The sequence below is a fragment of the Chiloscyllium punctatum genome, chromosome 11 (assembly GCF_047496795.1).
Source record: "Chiloscyllium punctatum isolate Juve2018m chromosome 11, sChiPun1.3, whole genome shotgun sequence".
NCBI lineage: Eukaryota > Metazoa > Chordata > Chondrichthyes > Orectolobiformes > Hemiscylliidae > Chiloscyllium > Chiloscyllium punctatum.
In genome coordinates, this window is record NC_092749.1 from 78,228,070 (window position 1) to 78,237,802 (window position 9,733).

General features: G+C 41.5%; 1 protein-coding gene across 1 annotated transcript in view; it reads left to right on the forward strand.

The window, feature by feature from the left end:
• LOC140482605 (dynein light chain Tctex-type 1-like) overlaps positions 1 to 4,947 on the forward strand; it is an 82,872-nt gene extending 77,925 nt beyond the window's left edge. Inside the window, exon 5 of the mRNA XM_072580124.1 lies at positions 4,624 to 4,947. Coding sequence (XP_072436225.1) covers positions 4,624 to 4,694 — 71 coding nt within the window. The 3' untranslated portion in view covers positions 4,695 to 4,947. The remainder of the gene's footprint in view (positions 1 to 4,623) is intronic.
• The last annotated feature ends 4,786 nt before the right edge of the window (positions 4,948 to 9,733 follow it).

Sequence of the window (9,733 nt, forward strand, 5' to 3'; positions counted from 1 at the left end):
AGAATCTTCTGTTTACCTCGTATACATTTTTGGAACATAATGATTTTGTTATAGTGCTTTGAAGTGTTTCAACACAACATGCTGTGTAAATGAAATTACTGAGTATTTCCACCTTTCTTCTATTCCTTTTCGCATCCAACATTGATTTGTCACAAAGTGAGCGAGTTGAACTGTATTTGAAATTCAGCATCTAGTTCATAGAAATAGAAGGGGAAAACAATTTGGCCCTCAAGCCTGCTCCACCATTCAAGAAAATTTGGCCAGTGCCTGTTTGGAATGGGAGACCATTTATTATAAAACAATGCTAATGGTTGTTTATCCCATGAAGGCAGCTTCCTCTCAGCACCAACCTTGAATCAAGTCCCCTCAGAATCTTCTGTGTTTGAATCATATCACAAATTTTTCTTCTAAACTACAGTTATTATTGACCCGACCTCAACTTTTCCACATAAAACCTTTGTCCCATAAACAGCATTCCAGCTAAACTGTGCATCTCAGTGGTCTTGTGGATGGTGATCGGCATGCTAGAATCATAGAATCCTGACAGTGTGGAAGCAGATTAGGCCCATTGTGTCTACACCAACCCTCTGCAAAGCATCCCAGCTGGACCTCATTCCCTCCTATCCTATCCCCTGTAACATTGCATTTCCATTTAACCTATACATCCCTGGCCAACTATGGGCAATTTAGCATTACCAATCCACCTAACCCTCACAATCTTTGGATTGTGGGAGGAAATCCACGCAGACATGGGGAGAATCTGCAAATTCCACACAGATTATCATTAACCTTTGAGCCACCGTGGCTCAATTTTAAATGCAGAAATTACTGCTACACACAGACCCTTGGATGTCTGCACAGCAGAAAAAAAATTGGGGGGAACATGACCCAGGAATTAACCTAATGAATCTTCTCTAAAATGCAGTTGGAAAACAAATAAAGAGAACAAAACTGTATTCCATGCTTTCAGTGTGGTCTCACTAATAGCAGTCGAGAATGTGGTGCTGAAAAAGCACAGCAGGTCAGGTTGAAGGGCTTTTGCCTGAAACATCGATTCTGATGCTCCTTGGATGCTGCCTGATCTGCTGTGCTTTTCCAGCACCACACTCTTGACTCTGATTTCCAGCATCTGCAGCCCTCACTTTCTCCTCACGAATAGCCATTGCAAGACTACATTACTTTTATATTCCTTGATTGGATTTTTAAAATAAGTAACAAAGAGGATTGATGAGGGTAGAGAGGTAGACGTGATCTATATGGACTTCAGTAAGGCGTTCGACAAGGTTCCCCATGGGAAACTGGTTAACAAGGAATATAGGAATATAGGGAAAACTAACCATTTGGAGACAGAACTGGCTCAAAGGTAGAAGACAAGGTGCTGGTGGAGGGTTGTTTTTCAGACTGGAGGCCTATACCACCAAGGCTCGGTGCTGGGTCCACTAATTTTCATCATTTATATAATTGATTTTAATGTGAGCGTAAGAGGTATAGTTAGTAAGTTTGCAAATGACACTAAAATTGGAGGTGTAGTGGACAGCGAAGAAGGTTATCTCAGATTACAAGAGGATCTTGATCAGATGGGGCCAATAAGCTGAGATGTGGCAGATAGAGTTTGATTTAGATAAATGTGAGGTGCTGCATTTTGGGAAGGCGAATCTTAGCAAGACTTATATACTTAATGGTAAGGTCCTAGGGCGTGTTGCTGAACAAAGAGACCTAGAAGTGCAGGTTCATAGCTCCTTGAAAATAGAGTCGCAGGCAGATAGAATAAAGAAGGCGGCATTTAGTATGCTTTCCTTTATTGGTCAGAGTATTGAATACAGGGGTTGGGAGGTCCTGTTGCAGTTATACAGGATATTATTTAGGCCACTGTTGGAATATTGCATGCAATTCTGGTCTCCCTCCTATCGGAAAGATGTTGTGAAACTTGAAAGGGTTCAGAAAAGATTTGCAAGGATGTTGCCAGGGTTGGAGGGTTTGAGGTATAGGGAGAGGTTGAATAGGCTGAAGCTGTTTTCCCTGGAGCGTCACAGGCTGAGGTTTACAAAATCATGAGAGGCATAGATAGGATAAAATAGACAAAGTCTCTTCCCTCGGGTGGGGGAGTCCAGAACTAGAGGGCATAGGTTTCAGGTGAGAGGGGAAAGATATAAAAGAGACCTAAAGGGCAACGTTTTCTCACAGAGGGTGATACATATATGGAATGAGCTGCCAGAGGAAGTGGTGGAGGCTAGTACAATTGCAACATTTAAGAGGCATTTGGATAGGTATATGAATACGAAGTGTTTGGAGGGATATGGGCCAGGTGCTGGCAGGTGCGACTAGTTTAGGTGGGGATATCTGGTCAACATGGATGGGTTGGATTGAAGGGTCTGTTTCAGTGCTGTATGTGTCTGTGACTCAATAACTCTCCTTTCCCATAAAGGGCAAAATATAATTTGCATTCCTAATTATTCACTATTACAGCATTTTTGTTTATTCAAACGCAAGAACATCCTTCGTCTTGCAGCATTTTGTAGTCTCTCTCCACTGAATTAATATTTTGTTTTTCTGTTCTTTCAGAAGTGGGCAATCTCATTTTCTCAAATACTCCATCTGCCTAGTATTTACCCATTCACTTAACCTAACTATATTCTTTTACAGGTTCTGTGTCCTGCACATAACTTGTACAATCAATAAATTTGTCTTCCATCCACTCTGTTCTATTATCCAAACATCTCCTAGAGACTTTATTACTTTATTTTATCTCTTGGAGAATCCTAACTTCTTTCCATCTCCCTCTGCCCTGAAATCCCATGTTGACCTAAATAGTTCTTGTGCCGATCAGATTGATCTTCCTTCTCCCAATACTTTCACTTGTTTATAGGAGACACTAGTTCATACTTATAAGGATTTATAATTAAAATAACAGCTACAGCAATGAATGAGGGAAAATAAACTGGCTATTTTCAAGCTTGTGATGCTTTTTAATATGGAGCAGAAACATAGCTCTTTCAATTCCAAAGGTCTGATTTACTTTACCAAGATATTCATGATTCCCAAGCTATTCTGCTACCAGGGAATCAATCGGATAATTGTTGGCAGACAGAAGTCCTTTGTCATCAATGATGAAGGGCTTTTGACTGAAACATCGATTTTCCTGCTCCTCGGATGCTGCCTAACCTGTTGTGCTTTTCCAGCACCACTCTAATCTTGACTCTAATCTCCAGCATCTGCAGTACCCACCTCCGCCCTTTGTTATCAGTAACTGGTCACTTACCCATAGATCAATCAGTTACTTGCTGAACAAATCCAGTCCTTTAGTTCCAATTCGTCTGTAACGAAAACAAGCAAACCTCCTACCCCACCTGCAGCTATGTAAGCAACATTTAAATGAGTGTCGGGTAACTTGATTTTCTTCAACAACCTTTGTATTTTGAAATCATTTCAGTCCACGCAATCAAAAACACAGAAAAAATTAAAAGATAACATTTTTACACTAGTGCAACCGCATCTGTTGTCATTTTATTCCCTTTCATTTCTATTTGGCCCATTAATTCATGAGTCTTGTTATGAATATTGCACACATTTAGATAAAGAATTTTGTCTTGTGTTTCTTTTCAGTATAGCATCTAACTCCTCATAGCCCATTAGTAAAATCTGTTTCTTAGTTCTGCCTATGCCCTTGAAACCTATTGTGTACTGTTGCCTCTAAGCAGCGCAGCCACTCTGAGCATCCATGCCAAAGCCATTCTGGTTTCAAAAGTTACGACCACACATGCATCTTAGATGTCTTCGCAGGGGAAAAATAGTTCAGAGAGATCATACCCACGTAGATCATGAATTTTTTTACCTCTCCTGTGCAAGTTCCTGACAATGCTTTACAGATATGTTCAAATCCCTGTAAATACACAGGGAAATGTGTATTTGATAAAATCTAGAATTAAAAAAGCTATTCTAATTGTCGATTGTTGACACATTTGGTTCACTAATCTACTCTAGGGAAGAAAATCCTATGTCCTTAACTGTTTTGGCATTCATGTGCCTTCAGATCCACAGAAACATGACTGACCTTCAACTGCCCTCAGAAATGGCCTGAAGAGTTAATCACTTAAAGGGCAACAAATGCTGGCATTGCCAGCAATCCCCACGCAATGAATAAAAATAGCTAGATTCTCTGTTTATTATGTGTCTGTGAGCATCAGTACACACATACATCTGTTTTGTATGAAAACTACGAAATAGCTTTGGTATATCTAATGTATGATTATATGTTATGCTGTTTATTGATCCTTAACATATTTAATAATTAAAATATGAAATGTAGTTGCAGTAGGTTGGAAGAGTTCACTACTCAAGGTGCTTATAAGATGAGAGTCTGACTTAATGCCAGTTGCTTGAATGTAGAATTGCAATGAAAATGGAGTAAGAGCAAATCTAGGATTACCTTGTGGTTAGATCATTGCACGTGCAAGTGCTAAATCAAGACAGGCTCCTTTCTGCAATTGCTGCATGGTGTATTTAGAGAAAAACAAAAATTCTTGTCAAATTTGTAGTGTATTGACTAGTTCTACTTTAAATTGCTTCTACTTGTATGATCCTTGCAATAAAAGAATTTTCACCTCCTCTCTTACTTGTTTTTAGGAAGCTGCACTGTGAGATGGGAGAATAAGACGATGTTTTGTATAGTCAGCGTCTTTGGGCTAGGCATCTGAAACCTAGAATGCTACCAGACCTCTTCCTCAAACTTGTATATGTGAAACACTACTATGGCACAATATCTTCAGCAAACTGAACTACAGTTAGTATATGTTCCTTTACTGTACAGTGCAGTATCTCAGTTCAATGTTTTGTTTTGGTGCAGTTTGATGTGGCATTGGTTTAAACTATACTGCTAAAAAAACATAAATACAATGTACAACATTGTTTTATTGTTGGAATTTTTAAATAAATGCGAAATGTCCAATTTACACTTGTTTTTCATTATTCAAGATTTGATATACTTGGACTAGAATCACTGAAAGAAAATGACTCTAAATTTGCATCAGTCCAGTTTCCAGCACTTGGCCCATGGGTTATTACATTTCAAGTGCTCGTCCAAGTACTTTTTTAAGATTATGAGGATTCCCGCCTCAATCATCCTCCCAAACAATTCATTCCAGATTTTCACCACCCTCTGAATGAAATTTTCTCAAATCCCCTCTAAACATCCTTTCACCTTTAAAATTGACTCTTCAACTAAGGAGAGAAGCTTCCTATTCACTCTGTCCATGCCTCTTGTAATCTTATACATCTCATCATAGAAAACAGAGTCGAAGAGTGTGGTGCTGGAAAAGCACAGCCAGTCAGGCAGCATCCGAGGAGCAGGAGAGTTGGGCACAAGCCCTTCACCAGGAATGAAGATTCTGGGCCAAAGGGACTGAGATAATAAATGGGAGGAGGCGGGGCTGGTGGCGGGTAGCTGGGAATATGATAGGTAAGTAAAGGTGGGGGTGAAAGTGATAGATCAGAGAGGAGGGTGGAGCAGATAGATGGGAAGGAAGATGGATAGTTAGGACTATTCAAGAGGATGGTGCCGAGTTAGAAGGTTGGGACAGGGATAAGGTTGGGAGAGGGGAATTGGGAACCTGGTGAAATCTACATTGATCCCGTGTGGTTCAAGGTCCCAAGGCAGAAGATGAAGCGTTCTTTCTCCAGATGTCGGGTGGTTAGGATTTGGCGATGGAGGATGTCCAGGACCTCTTGTCCTTGGCGGAGTGGGACGAAGAGTTAAAGTATTTAGCCACAGGGCAGTATGGCTGCTTAGTGCGGGTGCCCCAGAGATTTTCTCTGAAATGATTGGCGTCCTGTCTCCCCAATGTAGAGGAGACCACATCAGGTGCAATGGATGCAGTAGATGATGTGTGTGGAAGAACAGGTAAATTTCTGACATGCTTTGGGCCAAAGAGGCTGAAAAGCTTTGGGGCTTTTTCCCAGCTGCCTTCCCCCCCCAGCCCCACCCCCTCCCATTTATCTCGCAGCCTCCTTGGCCCACAAGTCTCATTCCTGATGAAGGGCTTATGCCCGAAACATCAACTCTCCTGCTCCTCTGATACTGCCTGACTGGCTGTGCTTTTCCAGCACCACACTCTTCGACTCTGATCTCCAGCATCTTCAGTCCTCACTTTCTCTGTAGAAAACAACCTGAGCTTTTCCACTCCCTCTTCATTGCTAAAAATTGCTCCATCCCTGATTACAGATCAGTAAGTTTGCAAGTTGATTAGTGCATTTGCAGATGACACAAAAATTGGTGGAATTGTGGATAGTGAGGAAGGTTATCAAAGGATACTGCACACCTACACCATAGAGTCAAAGAGTCATAGAGATGTACAGCATGGAAACAGACTCTTCGGTCCAACCCGTCCATGCCGACCAGATATCCTAACCCAATCGAGTCCCACCTGCCAGCACCCGGCCCATATCCCTCCAAACCCTTCCTATTCATACACCCATCCAAATGTCTTTTAAATGTTGCAATTGTACTAGTCTCCACCACTTCCTCTGGCAGCTCATTCCATACACACACCACCCTCTGTGTGAAAAAGTTGCCCTTCAGGTCTCTTTTATATCTTTCCCCTCTCACCCTAAATCTATGCCCTCTAGTTCTGGACTCCCCCACCTCAGGGAGAAGACTTTGTCTATTTATTCTATTCATGCCCCTCAGGATTTTATAAACCTCTATAACGTAACCCCTCAGTCTCCAACGCACCATGGAAATCAGCTCCAGCTTGTTCAGCCTCTCCCTTTTGCTCAACTTCTCCAACCCTGGCAACATTCTTGCAAATCTTTTCTGAACCCTTTCAATTTTCACAACATCATTCCAATAGAAAGGAGACCAGAATTGCATGCAATATTCCAACAGTGGCCTAACCAATGTCTTGTACAGCCACAACATGACCTCCCAACTCCTGTACTCAATACTCTGACTAATAAAGGAAAGCATACCAAACGCCTTCTTCATTATCCTATCTACCTATGACTCCACTTTCAAGGAACTATGAACCTGCACTCCAAGGTATCTTTGTTCGGCAACACTCCCTAGGACCTCACCATTAAGTGTATAAGTCTTGTTAAGATTCGCCTTCCCAAAATGCAGCACCTCACATTTATCTAAATTAAACTCTATCTGCCACTTCTCAGCCCATTGGCCAATCTGATCAAGATCCATTTGTAATCTGAAGTAACTTTCTTCTCTGTCCACTGCACCTCTAATATTGGTCCAAAATCTGCAAAATTATACCTCTTATGATCACATCCAACTCAGTTATATAAATGACAAAAAGAAGTGACACAGCACTGATCCTTGTGGCACTCCATTGGTCAGGCCTCCAGTCTGAAAAACAACCCTCCACCACCACCTTCTGTCTTCTACCTTTGAGCCAGTTCTGTATCTTGGACCCTCCCTGCTGTACGACTAAACCAATCATAGTGGTACTGTTCGAGCTGTTGATGTTGCTTTTCCCTGAGCTTGACAACAATGGAAAAATCAGGCCGATTTAAACAAAAACTTGATAAAGGGTATAAGAATGGCAAAGAGTCACACAGCATGGAAACAGACCATTCGGTCCAACCAGTCCATGCCAAGCATAATTCCAAACTAAACTAGTCCCACCTCCTGCTCCTGGCCCATATTCCTCTAAACCTTTCTTGTTCATGAACTTATCCAAACATCTTTTAAACCCACATCCACCACTTCCTCAGGAAGTTCATTCCATATGAGAACCACCCTCTGTGTAAAAAAAAATCCCTCACGTCTTTCTTAAATCTCTCTCTTCAGACCTTAAAAATGTGCCCCCTAATCTTGAAATCCCATCCTAGAGAAAAGACAATGACCATTAACTCTATCTATACTCATTATTTTGTGAACTTCCATAAGGTTGTCTCTTAACCTCCTAAACTCCAGTGGAAAAATGTCCCAGCCTATCCAGCCTCCCTTTACAACTTAAACCTTCCATTCCTGGCAACATCCTGGTAAAGATCTTCTGAACCCTCTCCAGCTTAATAATATCCTTCCTATAACTGGGCAACCAGAACTGGACAAAGTATTCCAGAAGAACTCTCACCAATATCCTGTACAACTTCAACGTGACTTCTCCAGGGTCCTACTATTAATTGTATAAACCCTACCCTTGTTTGTTGTACCAAAATGCAATACCTGACACTTATCCAGATTGCGTTTGTTTTGCCCATTGACCCTTATGATCAAGATCCTTAGTTATCTTAGAAAAACTTCTTCACTGTCTACTATTCCTCCAATTTTGGTGTAATCCACAAACTTACTAAACATGCTTCTATATTCTTATCCAAATCATTTATGCAAATGACAAACAAAAGGGAGAATGAATCCCTACAGAATTCTGCTGGTGACAGGCCTCCAGTTTGAAAAGCAATCCTCCACCACCACTCTCTGTCTCCTGCCATTAAGCCAATAGTGTATCCAATTGGACCCTGAATCCCTTGTGAATGGTGATGAAGACTTAGGAGGGAAGCAGGATGTAAGTGGCAGACTTTTATTCAAGCAATAACTGGATAATGCAGGGAAAGGGCCAAAGGATCTTCCCCGAATCTGGCCTTGATGTGAGAACACAATTATTCCCTTAAATTTTGGCTCAGATTGGAAGAGGGATCAATGACACACTCTGATTTTTACAATGAAATACAGCATTTTTGTATACATTGTGTTACAATAATCACATATAGTGTGGTCACTATGTCCTTCCCTCTTATTCCATACACCCAATCCTGTGAGACACCTAATCAATGATGGACATTCCTATGGACAGTCCCAGGTTCCTATGATCTCATTCTAAACTTACTGGTTATCTTCCTGCTGGTCTGTTCCTTATCTCTAAGGACTGCTTAAATTCTGTTTTTCATGAATTCTCCATTGTCCCAATAAACACAAAAGACAATTGGTTTTAACTAGCTGCTATAAGATGTGAATTTCTGTTATAAAGTTAGAAATGTGCAGCTTGTTTAGGAAGCACTTGCTGTGAGCGCTGGATAGGTTTATCCAGCTGAGATAATAAAGGGGTGGTAGAGTGAAGGAACCTTGGGTGACAAGAGATGTGGAACACCTAGTCAAGAGGAAGAAGGGAGCTTACTTAAGGTTGAGGTAGCAAGGATCAGATAGGGCTTTAGAAGGTTACAAGGTAGCCAGGAAGGAACTAAAGAATGGACTTAGAAGAGCTTTAAGGGAGGTGATAAAGGTTTAGCAGCTAGGATTAAAGAAAACCCCAAGGTGTTCTATACTTATGTGGCCAGAGAATGGCCAGTGTGGGGTGATGGTGGGAGGTGGGGGTGTGGGGGGGGGGGGGCAGCACTGATCAGGGATGGTAGGTGGAACTTGTGCCTAGAGTCAGAGGAGATGAGGGAGGTCCCAAATGAATACTTCAGTATTCACTAATGAGAGGGACTTTGCCATTTGTGAGGACAGCATGAAACAGGTAGATATGCTCAAACAGGTTGATATTAAGGAGGAGGATGTGCTGGAAATTTTGAAAAATATACGTATAGATACATGCCCTGGGCCAGACAGGAAATACCCAAGGTAATTATGGGAAGTGAGGGAAGAGACTGCTGCATCTTTGGCAATGATCTTTGCATCTTCACTGTCCACTAGAGTCATGCCAGCTGATTGGAGGCTGTCAAGAGTTATTCCCTTGTTCAAGAAAGGGAATAGGGATAACCCTGGAAATTACAGACCGGTCAGTCT